At 37.9% G+C, this 25792-nt stretch overlaps 1 protein-coding gene across 3 annotated transcripts in view; it reads right to left on the bottom strand.

The window, feature by feature from the left end:
• Positions 1-25792, bottom strand: part of SPEN (spen family transcriptional repressor) — a 101334-nt gene that overhangs the window by 38242 nt on the left and 37300 nt on the right. For 2 of the 3 annotated variants that reach the window (XM_045035138.1, XM_023258166.2), the window contains exons 4-5: positions 23774-24094; positions 20212-20688 (exon numbers count right to left, since the gene is read on the bottom strand). In XM_045035138.1, coding sequence (XP_044891073.1) covers positions 20212-20688; positions 23774-24094 — 798 coding nt within the window. The remainder of the gene's footprint in view (positions 1-20211; positions 20689-23773; positions 24095-25792) is intronic. The other variant, XM_023258167.2, reaches the window with a different exon arrangement.

Genomic DNA, 25792 nt, shown 5'->3' with positions numbered 1-25792 from the left:
TGGGGTATTTTGTTTTATAAACTTGAAGACATTTTATTTTTTTCAAGTTTATTTATTTGAGAGCTAGAGAGAGAGAGCAAGTGGGGGAGGAGCAGAGAGAGGGAAACAGAGAATCCCAAGCAGGGCTCGAGCTCAAGAACCGTGAGATCATAACCTGAGCCGAAACCAAGAGTTGGACACTACTAAGCGACCCAGGCGCCCAAGACATTTTAAGTTTGCCTTTATGGGGCTCCTGGGTGGCTCAGTCAGTTAAAACATCTAACTTCAACTAAGGTCATGATCTCACAGTTTGTGAGCTTGAGCCCCACATCAAGCTCTGTGCTGAGCTCAGAGCCTGGAGCCTGCTTCAGATTCTGTGTCTCCCTCTCTCTCTCTGGCCCTTCCCCACTCACACTGTCTGTCAAAACAACAACAACAACAACAAAAAACCATTATGGAGATATCTATATGTATATCTCTAAATCTACAATGGAATACTATTCAGTCTTTAAAAAGAAGCAAATCCTGCCATTTGTAATAACATTGGTGGGCCTAGAGGTCATTGTGCTGGGTGAAATAGGTCAGATAAAGACAAATACTGCATGGTATCACTTATGTGTGGAACTAAAGGAAAAAACCCATATAAACAGAGATGGTGGTTGCCAGGAGGGTGATGGAAGTGGAGAGAGGTTGGCAAAGAACACAAGCGTTCAGTTGTAAGATGGATAAGTTCTGAGGATCTGAAGTATAACCTGGTCACTATAGTATTGTGTAACTGAAACTTGCTGAGTAGAATATAAGTGTTCTCACCAAAGGAAAAAAAAAGAGAAGGTAAATATGTGAGGTGATGGATGTGTTAATTAAGTCAAGTCAAATGTGGGAATCCTTTCACAATGTACACATATATCAAATCACTTTATATACTTCAAATATACTACAATTTTATTTGTCACTTACAACTCAATAAAGCTGAATAAGCACACATGTGAAAAAATAAACATTAAAAAAATAAAAAGTTTAAACTTGCCTTTAAAAACAATAGACAGCAAAAAAAAAAAAAAAATCAGATGCAAAAATGGGCACCTTGAACTTGAATAGACATTTCTCCAAAGAAGATACACAAATGGCCAAAAAGCACATGAAAAGATACTCAACACGACTAATCATTAGAGACATTCAAATCAAACCACAATGAGATACTACTTCACACTCATTAGGATGACTATTATAAAAAAAACAATATAACTAGTGTTGACAAGGATGAAAAGAAATCAGAACCCTTATGCACTGCTGATGGGAAGGCAAAATGGTTACAGACACCATAAAAAAAACAGTATGGCAGTTCCTCAAAAGTGCAATTAGCATATGATTCAGCAATTCTACTTCCGGGTATATAGCCAAAAGAACTGGAAACAAGCAGGTTTACTGCAGTGGTGAAATGGGACCTGTAACATTTTCTGCGAGGCTCGTGAAGGAGAGTGGAAGTAACAAGACTTTTCACTATTAGAAACCAAGAATAGTAATTTTAGGTAATTTGCCAAAATATCAATTAATATACTACTTCCTACACTTTGACTTCTAGGGTCTAAAGTAAAAAAAAAAAAAAATTAGATCCCAAAGGTTACAAGTGGGCTATTTCTGAAGTATGACCGTATTCAAGTGGAGATCAAAGAAGCCCAACTGAAAGAACTGTGGAGTAACAGTGACAACTGGGGACTGAACCAAAGTTCTTTTTAAAAAGGGGCTGTTTTGGAGGTGCTTGGCTGGCTCAGTCAGTTTGAGCCCCACGATGGGTGCACAGATTACTTAAAAATAAAATCAGGGGTTAAAAAATAAAACAAAACAAAACAAAATAAAATAAAATGAAACCAGGGGTGCCTGGGTGGCTTAGTCAGTTTAGCGAACGACTCTTGATTTTGGCTCAGGTCATGATCCCAGGGTGGGATTGAGCCCTGTGTCAGGCTTTGCACTGAGCATCGAATCTGCTTAAGACTCTGTCCCTCTCCCCCTCTCCCCTGCTCATGCGCTCTCTCTCTGAAATAAAACACATACATATATATAAAAAGTTTTTTAAAACTTAAAATCTTTCAAGGGCACCTGGCTGGTTCTGTTGAGAGAGCATGTAACTCTTGATCTTGGGGTCATGGGTTCGAGCCCCACGGTGGGTGTAGAAATTACTTAAAAATAAAATCTTATAAATAAATAAGCAATACGGCTGTCTTGAAGATTAGGATTTTGACTCTGGAGGAACTCAGGTGATTGGCAGTGGAAGGAATTACATGTAAAATTCCTTAAATAAGAACGGACTTAAAAAAAAAAGGATTGAGGGGGCGCCTGGGTGGCGCAGTCGGTTAAGCGTCCGACTTCAGCCAGGTCACGATCTCGCAGTCCGTGAGTTCGAGCCCCGTGTCGGGCTCTGTGCTGACAGCTCGGAGCCTGGAGCCTGTTTCCGATTCTGTGTCTCCCTCTCTCTCTGCCCCTCCCTCGTTCATGCTCTGTCTCTCTCTGTCCCAAAAATAAATAAACGTTAAAAATAAAGGATTGAAAACAGGGACTCAAGAGATACTTGTACACACACATTCAGAGCATGTTTGTTTTTTTTTTAACGTTTATTTTTCAGAGAGAGACTGCATGCACACAAGCAGAAGAGGGGCAGAGAGAGAGAGGGAGGCAGAGAATTGGAGCAGGCTCCAGGCTCCAAGCTGCTAGCACAGAGCCTGACAAAGGGCTGGAACCCACGAACCGTGACATCATGACCTGAGCCCAAGTTGAATGCTTAACTGACAGACACCCACACACCCCATAGCATGTTTAACAGCCAAAAAGTAGAAGGAAGCAACCAAAGTGTCTATCAAAAGAGGACTGGTTAAACAAAGGATAATATCAATATAAAACTGAACACTATTCAGCCTTTGAAAGGGAGGAACTTGAATGCTCATAGTTAAAGACTAGACAGAAACTGTAACTCAAAAAAAGTTAACCTGAATGAACCTTGAGGACATTACGCTAAATGAAATTAGCCAGTCACAAAAGGACAAATCTTTTATGATTCCACTCCCAGAAGATATCAAACATAGTCACGTTCATAGAGACAGGAAGTAGAATGGTGGCTACCAGGGGCTGGGGGAGGGAGAATTAGAAACTGCTGAAGGGATATGGAGTTTCAGTTTGGAAAGATAAAAAGGTTATGGAGATGGATGGTGGTGATGGTTGCACAACAATGTAAATGTGCGCTGAAACTACACACTTAAAAATGGTTAAAATGGGTGGGAGGGACATGCCTGTCTCAGTCAGTAGAGCATGACACCCTTGATCTCGGGGTCACAAGTCCAAGCCCCAGGCTGGGTGTAGAGATAGAAATTACTTAAAAAAAAAAAAAAAAAGTTAGATGGTAAATATTATGTTATTTTGCCACACACACACACGACCTAAAAAGTAAAATACAAAGTGAATAGTTCTCTTTATGCCTTAGAAAAAGATGAGAGATTCCAAACCAGTCAATGAAACAGGATACCTGCTGCTTGCTGTCAATAAAGCTCTGCTAAATCAAAGGGTCTCACAACCTGGTTGATCCACGTAAAGTTCCTCAGAAATCATTTCAGAGGGATAAGTTAGCTCTAACTGGTGATTCTGCAACTACTGCAAAAGACATGGGGAAAGCACTATGCGCTCAACTGTATCAATGATAAATTAAGCTCTTTAGAACCGAAGGTAATGAAAAGTTGTCTAAATTCTTTAAATATAGGATACTTACTGAGAAAAACTATTGATACATTAAAAAATGCAATTGTAGGGGTGCCTGAGTGGGTCAGTCAATTAAGCGTCCAACTCTTTATTTCAGCTCAAGTCATGATCCTAGGATTGTGGGATGGAGCCCCATGTCAGGCTCCATGCTGACCACAAAGCTTACTTGGGATTCTCTCTCTCTCTGCCTCTGTCCCCCTCTCGCTCTCTAAAATAAAATAAAAAATAAAATTCTTAAAAAAAAAAAAAAGTAAAATAAACTATTACTAAAAATCAGGTGACTTTACAAGGCCCTAAAATTCCCTAGTTAACTAAAAATTTTTAGATGATGGGGGTGCAGGGGCACCTGGGTGGCTCAGTCGGTTAAGCATCTGACTTCAGCTCAGGTCATGATCTCATGGTTAGTGAATTCGAGCCCTGCATCGGGCTCTGTGCTGACAGCTCAGAGCCTGGAGCCCGCTTTGGATTCTATGTTTCCCTCTCTCTGCCCCTCCCTTGCTTGCACTTTGTCTCTCTCTCAAAAATAAACAAACATTAAAAAACAAAAGACTAGCTTGTCTTGGGGAAAAAAATGGGGGTGCCTGGGCGGCTCAGTCAGTTAAGTGTCTGACTTGATTTCAGCTCAGGTCATGGTCTTACCATTTGTGAGTTTGAGCCCCATATTGAGCTCTGCACTGACGGCATGGAGCCTGCTTGGGATCCTCTGTCTTCCTTGCTCTCTGTCCCTCCGCTTCCCCCCCCCCCCCACTCTCTCTCAAAAATAAACATTAAAAAAAATTTTTTTTAAGATGATGGACTAGCAGATAGATACCTAGTCACAAGTGCTGACTACAATTTTATGTTCAGATTTAGGGGATGGAGGTATGGGGCGAATATATGATTAGATTCTGCTGCTACAGACAGATACTGCTACTAGTGGGTAAAGTAAAAACCTTATCTTTATACGTACTGTCACTGTGTCCAAAACACCTTGCCTCAGAATTACTTTTGGCTTAAATTCCTAAGAGCCTGGGCTCACAGAGTCATTACGTTCTTGGCAAACCCTTAGGAGTCAGAAAATCTGCTACTCAAGTAACTTAAAGCAAAAAGCAACAAAACATGCCTTATCCCTGAAAGTTATAAGGAGATATAACATGTCTGCCGAAGGAACAAGAAATCCTATATGGCAGCAAAGTCTTTGTACATCCATGGGATGACTTATTCAAGGGACAAACTGGAAGAAATCTAAACTGTCAATTATAACAAAGGGGATTTTTCTCATAGGCAGTATATAAAAGCAGATGTATTTCTTGTTTGAAAAACCAAAATGGTTGAAAACACATAAACCGAGAAAGCACACAGATTAAGTGAAACTGCAGTATTTTTTATTCCAAATGGTTACGTGCAACTGCTGTAGTCTTTACCAAACCCACAAGTAAATTTGAACTTTGAGTTTTGCCTCTCTCCAACTGAACTTTGGTGCTAATTACATCTCTATCCTATCCAGAATAAAAAAGAAGTGCTATTTCTCACTTCTGAACTCTCTGTTAAGGCAGTTCCAGACCCAAGAGGTTAGAAGGGCACCTAATTCCCCAGCAGGAAGCCTAAAGCCATCTACTATTTGGTTTACTTACTTACTTACTTACTTACTTATTAATGACTTCAAATTACGAAGAAACTCCAGCCTAAAGTCTTTCTGCTTAAACAACTCCTGCAGTTTCTTCCAGTGGAAACAAACTCAAAAGCTACAGTCCAAATGGCTCCAACAACCATGACACAGCACTATCAGGAGGCCAGTCTGCCCTCCCCTCCACCATGGAAAATGATGTTCAAAGAAGTACCAACTCCCCCAGTTTTGGTTATATAAATCATGTCTAGAAGCACACGGGTGTCTATTAAAGAGTCTTATTCTAATTCCAACACCCAAATTCCACTGTATGTTAATAGACACATTTTAAACCTGTATCAAAAAATATAAACATCACTTAAAAATTACTTTCAAAAGCTTATGGTGTTTTTTTTTAATTATTAAAAAAAATTACTCTGGTTAAAATGATTTCATTTTCTTCTTGGGGGACTAAACTATTTGGAGGTCTAGATATTAAACTTTTTCAAAAGCTAAAATATTCCCCTAGCCACCCTGGAAATCAACATGCATTTTTGCCTGACCAAAATGAAATTTGTTAAGGATGGAATCTGGAAGTAGTTCAGTCTGTATTTTAGGCTTACGAGTCCCAAGAACCTTTTCCATCAGTCCATAATTTCAAAGAGCACAGAGGCTCTTAGAATTAAAATAAAAAGAATGTATTCTATTTTTCTTTAAACATGACAAAAAGCACTAAACGGATGCACAGATTACTTCGTGACACTGTAATCTGGATAGAGCCTGCTTCTACAACAGTGCTGTCCAATAAAATTTACTACAAACCAAAAATTTTAACTTTTAAGTAGTCACAATTTAAAAAGTAAAAAGAAACAGGGGAATTTTAATAATGTATTTTTTATTTAATGTAATATATACTCAAAATATTATTTCAACATGCAGTCAATGTAAAAATTACTAATACTTTTTTGGCTACATCTTCAAAATTCAGTGTATATTTTTTAATAGTTCTACTGAGATATAATTTCACACCAGAAAAGTGAGCCATTTAAAAGTACACTACTAATGATTTTTAGTATATTTATGGAGTTAGGCAATCATCATGATGATGTAACTTTAGTACATTTGCATCACCCCAAAAAGACACCTCATTACTATTAGCAGTTACTCCCCATTCTCTTCCACCCCCAGCCGTAGGTAATCACTAATCTACTTTGTGTCTGTATAAGTTCACCTATTCTGGATGTTTCATATCAACAGAATCATATAGTATGCAGCCTTTTATACTGGCTTCTTTCACTTAGCATGTTTTTTGCAGTTTGTCCATGTTATAGCACAGATCAGTACTGGTGCAAAGACTAACCAAATGTCAAGTGCTCAAAGGCCACATGTGGCCAGTGGACAACACTGGGCAAACTAGTTCTAGAACCAAAAAGCTCCTCAATAAACAAGCATATCACCTGTTAAATAAGAGACCACGTTAAAGCCATGAGAATCCTTAAAGAGAAATGCCATTTATGATAGGCAACAAGTTAGAGATTAGTATTTTAAAATAATTGTTATAGTATATATGAAAACCATTATGAAAAACTAATGCCAAGGTATTTGATAAAGCCACAAGTATTTCTCATTATAATTCCAGATAGCTCCAACAAACGGGCAAAGTGATTCTTAAAGGCATAAATTAACTACTTGTGAAAGTACATAATTAGCAGAAAAAGTGGAACTTAGTTCCAGGGTACCTACCGCTTTCACTTTAAAAAACTACCTTCATTGATGATTTAAAACAAACAAAAATACCCACCATCCCTTGTTCAGAATTATACCAACAATTCTACACAAGTTGAAAAGTTTTTAATTTAATGACATTAAGAAAACCTCAAATGGTTATTAAGTAATAAACCAAATTTAAACAAAAATGTGTAACCCAGGGCACCTGGGTGGCTCAGTCAGTTAAGCATCCGACTTCAGCTCAGGTCCTGATCTCACAGCTCGTGAGTTCAAGTCCCACACTGGGCTCTGTGCTGACAACTCAGACCCTGGAGCCTGCTTCGCATTCTGTGTCTCCCTCTCTCTCTCTCTGCCCCTCCCCCACTTGTGCCCTGTCTCTCTCAAAAATAAATAAACATTTAAAATAATAAAAAATAATAAAAAATAAAAATTTCTAACCCTATTTTACTGAGCTCTATATAATGTTTTCCCACCTGATTCTATGAATATATTTTACTACCCTCATGGTAGCATATATTTCTAATCTCTTCTGCACCAAGGAAAATTTTCAGAGTATGACTAAGATTTTTAAGAGAAACTAACTCTATTGTGCAAAGTTAATCTTAAAATATATTTCACTCATAATTTTATCTGAAAGAAAAAGTTCATTTACTGTACAAAGTGGATTTAGGAAGATGTTCTACAGAAGTCAATTTATACAATTTCTAGCAGCATAAACTCTAGTAGCATATAATTTAATAAATGATCACACAATTTAAGTAAATAAATTACCAGAGGGTACTCTTTCTCACAAGAGAAGTAATCACAAAACTACCCTCTATAAAGGCAATCTTTCACTTTATACTCTAAGACACAGATTTAAAAATATAATAGGGGAAGGTGCTTGTAATAAAATCTTGGCAAATTCTGAGCTTCAGAAAATGGTAATGTTTAATTTACTTTAAAATGAGATTAGCACATTTTCCTTTACATCTGTGATGGATGATCCCTTATTCAGGGCAGGGTGAAATTATACCAGGGTTTCTGAGAATGACCTCTAAATGTAAACAACCCCAAAAAAAGATAAAAGAGAAGAACACCAAAACTACTCCTTAACCATAAGTAAACTTTTACCATAAGTAAAAAAGATTAACAGAGGTTTCAATATCATTCCAAAAGTCTGAAACATAAGCAAAGTTATGGAAATTTCCATTTTCTATATAGCCTTGGCATCCACAAAGACAAAAATAAACTTACTCTTTTATTTGAGGCTTTAATTTGTGGCTTAGTGACTTCTGGGTGTTCTCTGATGAGGAATTAGGCCATGTTTAATCGCTTAATTCCCTTATTTCTCAAAGAGGAAAGCTAAGTTCTTTATATGCGCAAAGTAGCTATGACACTAAAAATTTGCAATTTAAACGTAACATCTTTTTAAAGAGTTTGCTTCCAAGTCAAACAAAATTATGCACAGTATTTTTAATTTTAAAATTTGTTGTTTAGGATTTTAATCTGAATTACTCTTTGTTAATTTTAAAGCAACATTTAAAAAGTTTACTTCAAGATTAAAATTCACAAGATATGGAGTCACAAGTTTACCCCCAAACCTATTTTCATTTCTTCCACCTAACAATCAAATTAATCAAAATAAACCCCAAGCACAACCCAAATGAAAAGAATGAAAAGGTGTAAGGGAGAGACAGTTCATCACTTAAAACAGACTAACTTAACTAAAAGCATATTCCTGGGGAACTCTGGAAATTAAATAAATTTTGGGTAATATATTATGCTTTATCACCAAATGCAAACCACGTCATTATTACCCAAGCAGTGGTATGGCAGATGCTGTTTGTCAAGCCCTGGCTTTTAAAGGGCAGAAGACAAAAAATTACAGTGAAAGCAAAGGAGAAAAAAGGTAAAGCACTGAAAACAGCAGCATTCACACCAGCTTCTAGTCTCAAGCTCCTGACTGGATCTGAAAGGCCTCCCCCTAGGAATGAACCGGCTTAACTGGCAGCCACTTCACAGCTTGCTCCTCCCTACTGCCTGCCCAGTCACAGCCCAGAAACTTCCGCAGTCCCCGCCCCACCCCCTGGGCTGAGGGCTGGGCAGAAACTCTGGCAAAATAAGGAAGCCTCTGGGAGGTGGCAAGCAGCCAACTCAAACTGGATGATTCCAGTTTAGGCTGGTCTGACTCAAAAACAAGCAGTTCTTAGCCTTCCTCACAACATTCAGGCACACTGACAGCCCAGGCAGCACACAATGAGCTCTCCTCATTTGCTCTCAGGGTTAAATCTACCCGGTTCTCATCTCCCTAGTAGCAGGGAATCTTAAGTGAAAGCAAGATTCTCAGTGCAGAGCAAATACGGATCAGCCTAGCACTTGTTTCCAAAACTGCCTATTCCATACAGAACCCTAACACTGACAACATCTATTACCTCTGGAAAGCTCCTCTAAAATTTTTATACTTGACAAAAAGAGGAAAAGCCATAAAGGAAATCAATCTATTTATAGATCTCCACAATGGAAGTTAAGCCCATCAAAGCAATCAGGAAGCAAACACCTCCATTTTCCATATTATGCATTAAAAAGGCTTGGCTAGTAGGCGCCTGGGTGGCTCAGTCTGTTAAGCAGCCAACTTTGGCTCAGGTCATGATCTCACAGTTCACGAGTTCGAGCCCAACATCGGGCTCTGTGCTGACAGCTCAGAGCCTGGAGCCTGCTTCAGATTCTGGGTTTCCCTCTCTCTCTGCCACTCCCCCACTCACGCTCTCTTTCTCTCCAATCAATCAGTCAATCAATCAGTAACATTTAAAAAAAAAGGCCTGGCTAGCTAATATGACCCCAAAAGACAGAAGATTGTGTGTAGCTTATTTCCCCAAAAAACAAACTATACCGCAGCTTAGAAAGGAATGTGCTTCAAAAATGTGGGCTCTTCAACTGATGCTGGGAATGGAAAAAGATACAATAATACACACACACACACACACACACACACTCATTCACTGGGGTTTACTCTCCAATGCACACGCTGGTCAACATTTATTCCATGCTGCTCAATCGCCCCAAAATGGCATTAAAGAGGGAATGACCAAATGTTGGTTCTTCTGGACAGTAATGGTATTTAATGGAGCCACTCAAAATATGGGGAGACTTTATGTGTATTTTTTTTAATATTTACTTATTTTGAGAGAGAGAGAGAGAGCAAGCAAGTGAGCGCGCTCGAGTTAGGGAGGGGCAGACAGAGAGAGAGAGGGAAAAAGAGAATCCCAAGCAGATTCAGCACTGTCAGCACAAAGCCCAACTCGGGGCTCGATCTCACAAATCATGAGATGACCAAGAGTTGGACACTTAACCGACTGAGTCACCCAGGGGCCCCTATGTGTATTTGAAATCTAGTAATTTTCTCCAGAATTGCAGACACACTAATATGCTTGCTGTCCTTTCCCACCCCCAACCCTTCTCCCTCCAAAATTGGTAACTTTTTAAAGAACTTAAAAACCTGTCATCTATACCTCTTTATTTTAGTAATAAACAATTTTTTCTATGGAAAAAAAAAAGAACGTAGATACCGTTATCTCAAGGAGAATAGTCAATCATAAAGTCAATGAAACCACTAGATGGCTTTTATTTAATTTCATCACAAGTAAGAATTCAAAATTTTGGGGCACCTGGGTGGCTCAGTCAGTTAAGCGTCTGATGTCAGCTCGGGTCATGATCTCAGGGTTCATGGGTTCGAGCCCTGCATCAGGCTCTGGGCTGACAGCTCAGAGCCTGGAGCCTACTTCAGATTTTGTGTCTCCCTCTCTCTCTGCCCCTCCCCTGCTCACGCTCTGTCTCTCAAAAATGAATAAAAGCGTTAAAAAAAATTTTTTTTAGAGTTGAAGATTTCAAGATAAAAACTATATTATTGGAAATAGGCAACGAATACGTTTCATTTACAATACTGACTTTCAGCAAAACATTCTCCCTTTTGAAATCTAAAGTAATTTCAGCTGTCTAAAAAAGTAAAGGGGGCACCTGGGTGGCTGAGTCAGTTAAGTGTCTGACTTCAGCTCAGGTCATGATCTTGCAGTTCTTGAGTTGAGCCCCACGTCGGGCTGGTGCTAACAGCTCAGAGTCTGGAGAGAGGGCGGGGGGGGGGGGGGGGGGGGAGGGAGAGAGAGAGAAAGTGTGTGTCTCTGCCCCTCCCCCGATCTCTCTCTCAAAAAGAGAAACATTAACAAAGAAATTTTTTTAAATAAAAACAGTAAAAATGAGGCATAAGTACAAAATAAACAGGCCAAGAATGGTTGTGAAATCCATAAATAAATCAGCTATTTAAAATGCCTTAAAATGGAGGGTGCCTGGGTGGCTCAGTCTATTAGACATCTGATTCTTGGTTTCAGCTTAGGTCATGATCTCATGGTTCATGAGATTGAGTCCCACGTCAGGTCCTGTGTGGACAGCATGGAGCCTGCTTGGAGTTCCCTCTCCCTCTGCTGTCTCCTGCTCCACATTCTCTCTCTCTCTCTCTCTCTCTCTCTCTCTCTCTCTCTCTCAAATACACTTTAAAAGAAATGCGTTACAATGGTGTTAGGTTTAAAATAAGCATGCAAATATTTTCATTTTATATGAAAGGGACAAAAAATAAAGATCTCTCCTGAGAATATTTATTATCCTTGACTTTGGCTTCATAAAGGCCTAAACCTTTACTGTCCCTCCTTGAAAGTCCTATGAATTCTCCCAAAACATACACTTCACTTGTTATCCTCAAATCAATATACATCTGAATTGTCTATTTTCACATTTTAGCTAGCATAATTTATGTTTCAATGGTTTCTGTGCACGGGTATGTTCTCTTTACACAAAGAACAACAACAAAAATCTCATTTCAATTTAAGCAACTCATCTCAAACTGACAGGTACAAACAGCAAAGAGGAGAAAGGTTGGTATTATGCAATAAAATCAACTTCATTTCTGCTCTCACTTCAATCCTACGCAGCTACAAACAGAAGAGTTGGAGGGAAATATCATGGTTTCTAAACACCAGTTTCCCAAATACAGTTTGATTTGTTGTGTCACTTTTTCCTGAGATTAACACAAACTATTTTGGCCCTCCTAAATACATCTGAGAATGAGGAATCAGCGCAACAAAACCAAATTTTATCTCCAAATAAATCCAGAAGTTATCTGCCTATTCATTATTATAGATAAGAGATCACTTTTGATGGTAAAAATTCAACAAATGTGTCTCTAAGATGAAACATTACAACAATCACCAACAAACTATTAATTCCTTTAGCACTTAAAAAAACTGGTTTTTAGGGTGCATGGCTAGCCCAGTTGATCTTGTGGTGGTGAGCTCAAGTCCCATAATTGGGTGCAGAGATTACTTAAAGATAAATTCTTTAGAGGCACCTGGGTGACTTAGTGGGTTAAGTGTCAGACTCTTGGTTTCAGCTCAGGTCATGAACTCACAGTTCATGAGTTCCAGCCCTCTGTCAGGCTTTGCACGGAAAGCACAGAGTCTGCTTGGGAATTCTCTCTCCCTCTTGGCCTGGGTGGCTCATGATCTCACAGTTCATGAGTTCCAGCCCCACAGAACCCACTTTGGGTCCTCTGTCCCCCTCTCTCTCTGCCCCTCCCCCACTCTCTTTCTCATCTCTCCCCCTCCCAAAATAAGCATTAAAAATAAATTAAATAAAATAAATTAAAATTTTTAAAAAGCATAAAAAAAATAAAACCTTAAAAAAAACGAAAGTGACTTTTACTTTGTGTATATATATTAAAACCACTGCCATAACTGACAATTTCCAGCACATTATATATCATAGCAAATTGTATAGGCAGGTAATAAAATGAGTGTTCCTTCCCCAAATCAACATTCCAAATAAACATACTTGTAAAATAAGAGAAATGAAAAATACACGGTCACTATTAATCCCAATGGCTTCCCTCTCACATAATCAGCTTCGTCCATATTCTTTCACAAGCCTGCAAGATGACAGTAATTTTGGAAATTTTTCTACACAAACTTGAAAGAAAATTCTCTCTCCCTACTTAACAACCACTAGCCTCCTCATTAAATCACAGACAAAAGGGTATTTGAATAAAACTCCCCCTTGGGGCACCTGGATGGCTCAGTCGATTGAGCATCCATCCGACTTCGGCTCAGGTCATGATCTCACCGTTCGGGAGTTCAAGCCCTGCTTCGGGCTCTGTGCTGACAGCTCAGGGCCTGGAGCCCGCTTCAGATTCTGTGTCTCCCTCTTTCTCTGCCCCTCCTTCGCTTGCACTCGGTCTCTCTGTATCTCTCTCAAAAATAAATAAACATTAAAAAAAATTTTTTTAAACTCCCCCTCTAGTAAACTGTAATCTACAACGTCTTGACTGTTCACAAAATGACTAGCAGAATTGGTCTTTATAGAATAAAAAGCTCTTTAGCACTTTTAACTGTATCTGTTGTAAAAATCCAGAATGTGTTCAATATTCTAATTACTGTTAAAATATACTTCAGGAAAAATAATCTTAAATTGTCTACTATTAGAAAGAAATGAGTAGGGTTATGACAACTTTGACATAATTTACTCAAAAATATAAAAGAGGAGCGTCTGAGTGGCTCAGTTGGTTGACTGTATAACTCTTGATTTCGGCTCAGGTCATGATCCCAGGGTCGTGGGATTGAGCCCCACATCAGGCTCTGTGCTGAGAGTGGAGCCTGCTTGATTCCCTCCCTCCCTCTCTCCCTCCCCTCCCCCCCATGCCCCTCTCCCCAGCTCATGTGCACACTCTCTCTAAAATAAATAAAATTTTAAAACATATATATGTAAAAGAAATATAAAAGTGAGGTCTACAAATAATACTAGCCAAAGAAGAAGTTTCATTTCCCTTTCAATAAGAAGTAAATCATTTCAATTGCAAAGGTAAGACATTAGACAAGATAGGGGCTTTAGCATAAATCACACCATATCTTAATACAGCATCACAGCTGAAGAGTCTGATTGCTCCAAAATTTTTAAAAATATTTACTTATTTTTGAGAGAGAGAGAGAGAGAAGCAGAGAGAGAGAGGGAAAGAGAATCCCAAGCAGGCTCTGCACTGTCAGCATAGAGCCTGACGTGGGGCTCCAATTCATGAACTGCGAGATCATGACCTGAGCCAAAATCAAGAGCCAGATACTTAACTGACTGAGCCACCCAGGCTCCCCTAAGTTCTTTTATTTTTAAGTTTACTTATTTTGAGAGAGAGAGAGAGAGAGAGAGAGAGAGAGAGAGAACACGAGAGAACGAGTAAGGGAAGGATAGACAGAGAGGGAGAGAAAGAATCCCAAGCAGGCTCCGCACTGTCAGCACAGAGCCTGACAAGGTCTCAAGACTGTGACATCATGACCTGAGGCAAAACCAAGAGTTGGACACTTAACCCACTGAGCCACCCATGGCTGTTCTAAGTTCTATAGGCTTTTCTCGTTACTTTAAATAAACACCACAAATGTCAGTTTTCCTGCTCTAGAATGTAAGAAAAAAAGAGTATCTCTCTCTGTCTTCCCCTTTGCTGTCCCCAAGCTTCTTCCTTAAAATCTTCCAACTATGGGGGCACCTGGCTGGCTCAGTTAGTAGAGCATGTGACTCATGATCTCAGAGTCGTTGATCTCAGGGTTGTGAGTTCAAATCCCACAGTGGACATGGAGCCTACTTAAAAAAAAAAAAAAATCTTCCAACTATGACAACATAAAAAAATTCTAGTAATGTAATAACTATACCCAAAAAAAAAAAAAAAACCCCATGAAATTTCACAGGTATTTTCTAAATCAACTTATTCTAATTTTAAAACTCTATATAGGTAAAAAAGCTTGCCGTATATTCAGATTTACTCAAACAGGTAACTAAGCACAATTTAACGCCACATGGCTTACCAAAAGCCACAAAGAGAAAAGAGACAATGAGATGTTATCTGCTAGTTATTTTCATGCAGTTTTCTTTGCTTACTACTATATTCATTTTCTTTCCACCTAAATACCTATTTTTGTGACTAAAAAGAATCAAAATCTGTAGTTACTGGACATATTTAGAAAGACAAACCAACAGAGTTCAGAAGAACAAAAAGGCAAAGGTTGACCAGAGCCCAAAAAGCTTTTAAGGGAGAGGATGGGGCTGCCTTTGGAAAGTTGAAAAGATGCACCTAGCCATACACCCAGATTAATAAAATTTTACATGTTAGCTCTTAATTAGACACATACATAGTTTTTGTTTTGGATTAGCCATTGCAAATGCTTAATCTAAACTAGTTCTATTCTTGGGGCACCTAGCTGGCTCAATCAGAAGAGCATGCAACTCCTGATCTCAGGGTCGAGAGTTGAGCCCCATGCTGGGTACAGAGATTTCTAAAAATAGATAGATAGATAGATAGATAGATAGATAGATAGATAGATAGATAGATAGAAGCTAGCACGCAAGCTTTGATAATATATAAATAAAATAAACTAGTTTTATTCTTGGGGCTCCATACAAACCATCTTATTCTATAGATCTGGTGCACAACACAATATTTGTTAAATAGATGGCTGAATGTAAATTCAAAAGTTAACTTTATACTAAAAAGAGATTTAGAGAAGTAATCTATTGAATAGGAGGGAATGGAATAAGAAAATGTTTCAGATTATCCAAATCTCAACTCTCTCCTTTTACCCTTTTCATCCATTTCCCCCTCATTCATTCAGTAAACTTCTGTAAGGTGTAAAATCAACAACGTAACTGCCAGGATACCCTTTCAGCAATCTGGTGAAGTCTATATACCACTTTTCAAATAGTGTTTCTAAATACATGAAGTAAAGTAAATAGGAATAAAAGGGAAAACAATTATATTGACATGGTTATTAAAAGATTTAAATTTTGTGGTAATGTCTTCATTGACATTAAATTACAATACTTAACATAACACTGAGTTTAATAACTGCTTCCCAGTAATGATGACTAGAAGCCCAATTCTGAGATACCTGCAGAATTACCTGTGGATTTATACTGGTAACAAAGTAACTCATACTGTTAGTTAGTACCACTGGTTTTTGATGCCTATTTTCATAATGGGAGGCAATACTTAATTTCAGTTATATGTTACTAGTAAGTGAAAAGATGTCATTTTCCTGATCCAAGTTCAGGGACCCTAAGCTAGGCCAATCATCTTTGGTTGTAATTGAAGTAAACAACTGGGAAACAAAGCATAATCAAAACCTACTTTAAGGGGCACCTGGGTGGTTCAGTCAATTAAGCATCTGTCTCTTGGTTTCAGCTCCGGTCATGATCTCACAATTCATGAGATCAAGCCTCACATCTGGTTCTGTGCTGACAGTGCTGAACCTGCTTGGGATTCTCTCTCTCCCTCTCTCTGCCCCTCCCCAACTCATGCTTGCTCTCTCTCTCTCTCAAAAATAAACAAACATAAAAAAAAAAAAAAAAAAACACCAACTTTAAGATTATTGGGAAAGTTTATGAACTAATTTAAGTTCCATAAATTCTTCTTCAATTCCCTTAACCTATATTAAAGAAAATTCATTAACATGATAGGAAAAAGAAACTATAGAAATAAAGTATGTTCAAGTTCAATCAGGACTTTGAAAATAAATGCTTTTGTGGAATTTACATATTTAAAACTTTCTGCTGGAAGGAACAGTGACTTCCTAAACCATGACAGAGAAAGAGACAGAGCATCATAGGGCTGCACATAGGGAAGTTCTTTTTTAATTAAAAAAATTTTTTTTCAATTTTTCTTTTTTTTTTTTTTTTTTTTTTGAGAGAGAGACAGAGAGAGCAAGCGAGCGAGCAGGGTAGGGGCAGAGAGAGGGAGGCACAAAAACCAAAGCAGGCTCCAGGCTCTGAGCTGTCAGCACAGAGCCCAATGCGGGGCTTGAACTCACAAACTGAGATCATGACCTGAGCCAAAGTTGGACACACTGACTGAGCCATCCAGGTGTTCCCACATGGAAGTTTTTATACCGTTAAGTCCCAGTTCTCACCAGTTAAATACTGATAACAGTTATGCAGAAACTGTAGGTGTGTCATTCATAAAGACTTCACAACCAAACTGCTATTAATCCCATGTTTACTCATTTGAAATGCACTGCTAGGAATCTGTTCACCAAAGTTCTAATAATTAAGGGGGATGGAGAGTGATTAACTTTCCATGTCATGCAGACAGAATACAAGCTTGTTTCTATAGCTAGAACTGAACTATATTTTATCTACTACAAAATGTTAATCTTAAACATTTTTAAAGACCTTGGAAGGTCATAGTTTCACAGTCATAAAGTTTTAAAGATTAGAAAAAAGAACTTATTCCTTCCAAAAGGAAACTGAACATTGTGAATCTATATAACATCTCAAAATACTGCACTCTGAAGTCAACATAACAGTAAAGGAGAAGAGGGCATTTGATAAAAAGGAGGCTGAACCCAGGGATAAGAGATATGCTCTGCACACCAAAAGACTATTTCCCACACTTGTTTCAATCACAGTATCAAATCTTTTAGCTATTTACAACAATTTTGCTTTATCCTGTGTTAACTAAGAACTGTAACCAAGTATTTCAACTATTTATTGAACATGTACTTTGAGACAGACAATAGACTAGGCTCTGTGGTGTGCACAAAGGAAGACCTGGTCCTGTTCTCACAGGATAGCATCAAAAGGTCCATCACTGAGTCCCATCTCCAAAAAATTCATTCTGTTTTTCCACAAATCAACATAATCTGATTCTTACTATGTCTCTCCTGCTTGTCCCAACTTAGGCATTCTCAGAGTCCAAGTTTTCCTTTTCCAAACTACTGAAATAGGCTCCTAACTGCAATCTCTGCCTTTCCTATTCTAAGTCACCAAATGCCCTTCTAAAGCACAGACCTCAACAAACTATCTCCCTTCTCAAAATCTTTCAACCACTCATCTCTGCATGAAGAATCAAACCCAAATCCATTATCATGGCTAAGTCACTCTAAATTATTTGCTGTTTGCAAAACATTCTTCCACCACTTGTACCTCTTCAGGTTGTTCCTTCAGCCCACAATGTTCCCTGTCTAGCTTAAAACTCACCTCTTCTTGTTAAAATCCTACACATCCCTCATATCCCTAAATCATAAAAACTTCCATCCCCAAGTATGAATCAGGCAGGTGACAGAGGAGGAAATATCTTCTACTGATTGTAATTTAGTACCCCTGTAGATTTTCTAAGCTCATCCTGCCTTTGTGGCAGTTATCTTTCTGACTGTAAATATTCAGAAGTATATAACTGCTCCTTTTGCTTATATAAACAGGAATTAACTTCACCAAATTGATCAGATGACTTTTGGGTTCAAGCTTTTGAGCCTACAATGCTAAGGGTTAGATACCAAACCACTATCACTCCCACTAAGTACAGTCCTGAAGGCGCTAAATGATGTTTCATTTTGACCCAATAAAGTGCCATGGCATCCCTTTAATGAGATAGGTTTATGGAAAATGACTAAAACCTAAACACTTTAATTCCATGTAGGAGAAAGTGGGACATGACAAGACTTTATAATCAGCTTATAGAACTTGAATGAATCTCACGGCACCTGGGTGGCTCAGTCGGCTGAGTGTCTGACTTGAGCTCAGGTCATGACCTCACTCACAGTTAATGAGTTTGAGCCCCACACTGGGCTCGCTGCTGTCAGCAGAGCCCATTTCAGATCTTCTGTCCTCTTCTCTCTGCCCTTCTCCTGCTTGCACTCTCTCAAAAATAAACAGTAAAAAAAAAAAAAAAAAAAAGAATTCAAATGAATCTAGTCAATCATTTATCTCAACAATATACCAAAAATAAAATCAAGAGAAGTTAAGGGTTTTCTTTTTCTTTTTGATGTTTATTTGAGAGAGAACAAAAGAACAAGAACGCAACCAAGAGCAGGGGAGGGGCATGGTGAGAGAAAGAGAGACAATGAGCTCAAACTCACAAACCATGAGATCATGACCTGAGCTGACACCATAGTCAGACGCTTAACTGACTGAGCCATCCAGGCACCCCAGTTAAGGGTTTTCATCCACGTGAGAGCTGAAAGATAAGGGTTTTCATCCTTGACAGAGGCTGCAAGTGTGGAGCCAGAACCTAATTTTCCCCAATTACATGATCATTTACTTTTCTTAAATTAATTCTAAGCAGGCAATACTAAAAGAGAAATAATTAATCTGGGCATTTTAATCAGGTCAAAAAATTCGTATCCTGTAAATTTAAAATATATACCCCCTAAATATAAAACTATGACATGTGACAAATAGATTGAAAAACAGTAACTGGAAATGGGAAATGATTAAAGATTATCAACTGAATAATAATAGCTAGCAATTATTAAAGGCAGCATTTATTAAATATATAGAGGCATCAAGCTCAGCATGTGAAATACATTCTTTCATTTCAATCTTCACATAATTTTAAAGCACGATTCTTATAAGAGATGAGAAGCTGAGGCATAGAGAGCAACTTGTCCAAGTAACGTGTCCAAGATTACTAAAATGAGTAATAAGCTCTACTGTCTACCTAGATCTATGATAAACTTCTAAGCTCTTTCCTGTTAAGTTTACCTTCAAGTTATGATTTTCATCTTTAGGGTAAAACTCCTTTGTAAAAAAATTCCCAACTAACGAAATTAGCTCACTCAAGCCTTAGTGAACGGCTAAGTTACAACCTGCGTTTAAAGAAAGCTTTTCTACTTGAGTTTATAAATTGGCTACCACTTTGTTGTTAAAATTAGTTAAAAGGTATTCATAAGTTCATTTAGTCATTGATATTAAATGTGTCAACAATATATTTCACCAATACATCTTTAACCAAACAGCTTTTATGAATTTCCAACCAAAATAATAGAAATAAGTTAGCATTATACACCCAAGCAATTAAAAACTGTAGAGATACCACATTTTCAATGGCACAGGATTTACTTCATTCAGCTAAAGTTACCGTTTTTCTGCCTCTTTTGGCCATTTTAATATTGAGCATCTGAAACATGAAACAGTATTTGCAAATTGCTTAATTTCAGTTATCAGACAGAATGAATTCAATGGCCACCCGCTAATCAAAGCTTCTTCATTCGTACATGATCCAAGATTACTTACTTTTAAAAACATTACTATGCTACAAATCATTACCCCTGATTGTTGAGAATTTGTGACAATTTATTCAACAGCTTGTCTGTTATAACAAAAGGCTGTTAACCTACCTGTCACTGCTGGTACTACTGCTGCTGCTGATTGAATCACTACTGGAGGATCTACTCCTAGAGCCGCTGCCGCTAGGGGACCTTGTGGGTCTAGACGCTTGGCTAGCCAGCCTCTGAGGAGACTGATTTCTAGACTGGGATGAATGTGGTGACCGACTCCTGCTGTGCTGGTAATTCCGCTCTGGCCTTCTGCCTCGTACCTCCCGGGTAATATCATCCCTGTAGATATCCCTGTGTACCACACTGGGCAGTGTAAACTGCTCCCGAGCCCTAGGTTCGTATCGGGGGTCATGAGCATCAAAACGGTTTGGACTTCGACTCCGAGAAGTATAATAGAGCCCATGTTGTAAAGTCCGCTCGCGAGGATCTCTATAGTAATCCTGATCGTAATGTCTTGTCCGATCAAATCCTCCCGTCCCCCGTTCATGGTGTCCATAGGCACTATGTTCATAAGCACGCTCCCTGTTATCTGAAGCCCTGCATTTAGGAGGGGGGAAAAATATTTAATCAATCAGAAAAGGGCAAGCAAAACTAAAAGCAAGTCATGCAAACATTCACTTCAGCATTGTCTGTCTGCAACTGGTCATTTTCTAAACAGCATTAACCTACTTAGTAAGCAAATACTACCAAGCTTAACATTTTACTTGACTCCAAATATTACCTTCACAGCTGAGCAATCATTGTGTATATCGGGCTTTCATGACTAGTGTTCTGCAAGTCAGCTGCTCTTTTTATTAGGGATTTTCTGGCTTACATACAGAAATATACATATACCATCTCCTTTTCACTTGTAGTTAAATGGAACAAGAAGGGACTACCATTTTAATATCAACGTTTTCTATACTTCCATCTGGTTATAATATACACCAAACTTTTACTTACTTAGCAAATTTATTTTAGGCAAAATTTCCATGATACATTTTAACACAGACATGAAAGCCCTATTGCAATGTATGTCCCAGCAGTAAGAGGGCATTTTCAAAAAAGTCCAGAAAAAAATTTTAAGTGTGACTTTTTCTCATTTTTGACTTCTTGGGTAATTATAAAAACTATTAGATTATGTAAATTGCTGTGCCCAAGCAATCACATTTAATAACAGAAATGGAATCTTAAAAGAAAAAGAAAACCACTTAGGATATCAAAATGATGGGTTGACACATGCTGTTCTATGGCAAATTTAATTAAAGGATAAACATTATTTTATCTCATGGTGCTATCAAATTCTACAGAATTTTTAAAACGCCTATTCCATGATTCGACGTGTTAATATTTGTACTTAATAGTTACAGGAAATATGTTCTCTTAGATTTTAGCTACACTCAAATTGCCTCTGATGAAATCAGCCAATTTTGGGAACTGTAAGATATTCGAAGGTTGCTATCAGCAATGGTTTAACTTAAAGGTATTTTTTGTCGGACAAGAATATTTGCCAACCTACGGTTACAAAAACTGTTGTTGCATATGTTCCATTACACACATGCAATTCTGTGCTAGTATTAAAAACAAATTCTAATCCTATGAAGAAATCTTAACATTTTCTACTTTTGTAGGAAACCAGAACTCATTTCCTGAGTTCCTAAAAGACCATTTCATTACTTGAATCTGAATTTGAGAGTTTCTTCTCAACCTTATATTTGGATTAATCTATCAAAGCATTAAGGAATAAGGAAAGAAACAGAAGAATTAGGATCTGAAAAAAAATCTTAAAACTAATACTATGCCCCCAATATATACATAGATCCTTATCTCTCCACTAGTCTTCATTTACAGCCACCATTTCACTTAGTAGCAACCATACCTTCCCAGGCTGTTTTTGCTATTTGCTGCTACGATGTAAAGCAACTGGCAGGGCAAAAAATTCAGTAATATCTTTCCTTTTTAAATGTATTAAATAACTTTCTCCTTTCTAAATTTGCTACATTGCTGGCATTTGGATAGATGTTTCAATGCCTAACAAACAATAGGGTTTCCTTTGAGATTTAAGGAGAAAATTTCACAAATAATTCAATTAGCACCCTATCAAATGTTAATTGGTAAAAGCTGTTATTAATGATATACCAGAAGCAATAAGCAATAGTTCTAGGAGAATTACTTCTACAGCTGGTATTTTATAAATATGCGAAGTTCTTATCCATTAGGAAGATACAGAAGGCAGGCACAAGAGCTAGCAGAGCTGAAATCTAATAGCTATTCTTTGATTCATCTATTAGTACTAAATACTTCTAGAGTTAGTGGGGGAAAAAAAGAGAGAGTTTGACTTGGGTTAGGAGAGGGGCTAATATACACAGGTCAGGACATACCAACCTTTTCCAAGTGTGGAAACACGACCTATAATCCCAATTAAATCTAGGGAGAGAATTGTGAACATAACTTCCCCAATTTTGGCCCCTCTTACGGGGGTAATCCACCTTCTTAATGGGCAAGGGTGTCAAATGATATTTAGATGAACCACAAGGAAAAAAATCTTAGTGACCAGATAAAATAATTCCACTGGAAGCAAGTAGTCCCAGACAAACTGTAACTCTCAAACCCCCAGACTTCTTTCTTGAGATAGCAGACAATTATAAATTCATCCACATTTATAAAAATTTCCAGCCCTAAGTATGAATCAGGCAGCTGACAGCAGAGGAAATATCTCTAGGATTCCACCAAATGAGGAAGTAACAGTTGTTCGCCAATAGTTCACCTTTGTAGCCATCCAGCACAGTCAATTTTGATTGCTGTATCCGCAACTGATCGTCACCATGTGTTCAAGGCTAAAGTACCTTTAATTGGACAGCAACTTGTTTAAGAAACAAAACAGTAATCCTCTTCCCCTGGGCTAATGGAATCTTGACTGCATGACATCCCATACATTCCAGCAATCAGAAAAGCATGGCTATATTCCAAGATTTAGAAACATTCATTATCTCAATTTTCCCCCATTCCATCAAGGAGTATAATTCCAACATGGAAACTGTGTAGATCCAAAATGGAAAAAAATCAAACAGTGCCTTCACTCTTCTTCATCCAAGTACAGATTTCCAGATTAAAGTATTGTTTGTAGAATCCAAGCGGTTGAATCATTATGGTCTGCTAGGTTTTTTGTGACAATCCAATTCGTTTGTACACTTTATGTAGTGAAAATTGAGAAGCAGATATCAACTTCTAAAAGAATCTGTAGGCTCTAATATTCCAGATATATTCCATATAGTACAACCACAAATCTGTAGCCAAATAGCTCCATCAGATAGCAGAGATATATCCAAGGAAGGCCTTCACATTATCCAAGAGAAGGAATAGTTAACTCTAGAAGACAGGTAACTCCAAAAATGATACTGCCATACAAAATCTTCCACCACTTTACATCTCAGGAGTAGATATCCAACCAGCTGCAGGAAATATCCTCTACGATTCCACAAGATACCAGCCACTGGGAAGAAATCACTTCCGTTTCCAACCCAAAATAGGAAACATTGAGAATGCCCAAAACTTTAAATCCATCTGGGGCCCCTAAATATGAGTTTCTGTTTCTCACCATATCAAATACAAAATACCTGCCTACAGAAACCTTGGAACTTACCCATCAAGTCTCCGCTCATAACGTCCTTCTCGTGCATGAAGTGATGGTGGGGGGCCATAAGCAGGCCCTCCACCACCTCCTCTGAACCCAGAAACCTCTCTACTACGAGATGCTATGGAAACTGTATCATCCAATCCCCGAGCAGCACTCGGAATGGTGCCTGGTTCATTATAATCCGTGCGTAGGTCTCTATCTCCCATTTTGTTGACTGAGTTGTGAGCTTTCTGTGCACTTTTGATGTCCACAAAATCCACAAAGGCAGCCACTCCTCCTTCAGATCCCCTCTTGGGGAGAATTTTGACACTTTCCACGCGGCCATATCTGGAAAAAATAAAACCAACATTATTGTTGCATAGGAATAATTTTCCAAAAACAGTTTTTGAGAATTTGTTTCATATTTTTAGACAATTTACATGGTCTATGAACATGGGAGGAATTGCAAAGTGACACCTGGAACGGCTTTCACACTCACACTTTTCTTTCCTGGGGCAAAAATGTACACATTTTTAAAAATCTTTCCTTCTTTGAACAAGAGAAAAAAGAGCATGCACACAAGCAGGGAAGGGGCAGAGGGAGAGTGAGTCTTAAGCAGGCTCCGTGTCTAGCACAGAGCTCAGCACAGAGCCTGGTGTGGTGAGATCATGACCTGAGCCTAATTTAAGAGTTGGGAGACTTAACCAACTGAACCAGTAAAGCGTCCCTACAAATTTTTTTTTAAAGTAAGCTCTATACCAACACGGAGCTTTGAACTCATGACCCCTGAGAACTAGAGTCATAAGCTCTACTGACTGAGCCAGCCAGGAACCCCAAAAGTTCACAAATGTTTTAACCATTTTATTGTTCTCACTTCTTAAACACAGTATTTACTAAATTACTTTCCCCTTCAAGAAACAGCTGAAATGAATCTCTCAGAAGTTTTAGGAATTTTCACATCCTAAAAAAAGATATTAAACCTAAAAAAAGATATTAAGATTGTTCAATGTTACTTAGAGGTCTTTAAAGATGTTTATTAAAGTAAAAATTGTAACTGATAACAGCTACTTTAGATTTCATTTTAACTCAATAAGTGAAAATGGTCTTAATGAAAAAATGAGATGATTTCATATCTTAAAGGTAAAATAAATCCAGTATTGTGTGTCTACTTATTTTCCAGTGTCAGTCTAATTTTTTTAATGCAGTTTTCTGCTATTTAATTTCTTCAGGAGGTTAAAACTATTAAAACATAATTTAGGCATAGTTAGAGTTGTTTTTCATACAAATTAATAAATTTGAGAAAATCTTTTGATAGACCATATGTTCCCATTTTTATTAAAAAATCATTATGTTTGCAAAGAAAAATTTTAGGACACCTTTTATATTTTGAAGCATATATATAAGAAATACCAGGACTTGGAATTTTAAAAGTCATGAAATTTCTACAAATTTCATTAAGAGTTAATTATGTTTTATGTACTTGTAATTTGGCATTTTAGAAAGGCAGGCACAGCACTTTTAAATATAGCATTCGTATTTGCTGACAACCCAAAATCATAATTTTACACTTCCCCTGAAGAAGCTGACATTATCAGAAAGCAGAACTTTCCTCTTTACATCCTGTAGTATGATTTAAGTTACTATCTCTCACAAGGGAAACATAACCCTAAAACTCAATTTCATCCGGCAACTGAACTAAAAGTAACAAAATTATTTGTTAATGAACTAATGAAAGGATCTTTTTAATTTGGGAAAAAATTGTTCAAAATTGAAATAGTTCTTTTCTTTCCATACAAACATTAAATAATACCTTCCATTATATCTGACAAAGGACTTGCAGAATACAAAAAACCTTATAGCTCAACCCATTTTTTTTAAATAGGCAAAACACTTCAACAAAGAAGACACACAGATGGCAGATAAACAGTAAAATATGCTCGAAATTATTAGTCATTAGGGAAATGCAAATCAAAACCACCACAAGATACTACTTCACACCCACTAGGATGACTATTTAAGGGGGGGGGGGAGAACGAGTGTTGACAA

This window comes from Felis catus, chromosome C1 (assembly GCF_018350175.1).
Source record: "Felis catus isolate Fca126 chromosome C1, F.catus_Fca126_mat1.0, whole genome shotgun sequence".
Lineage (NCBI taxonomy): Eukaryota > Metazoa > Chordata > Mammalia > Carnivora > Felidae > Felis > Felis catus.
The sequence above is the reverse complement of the archived record's forward strand: the minus strand, read 5'-3'. Positions and strand labels throughout refer to the sequence as shown.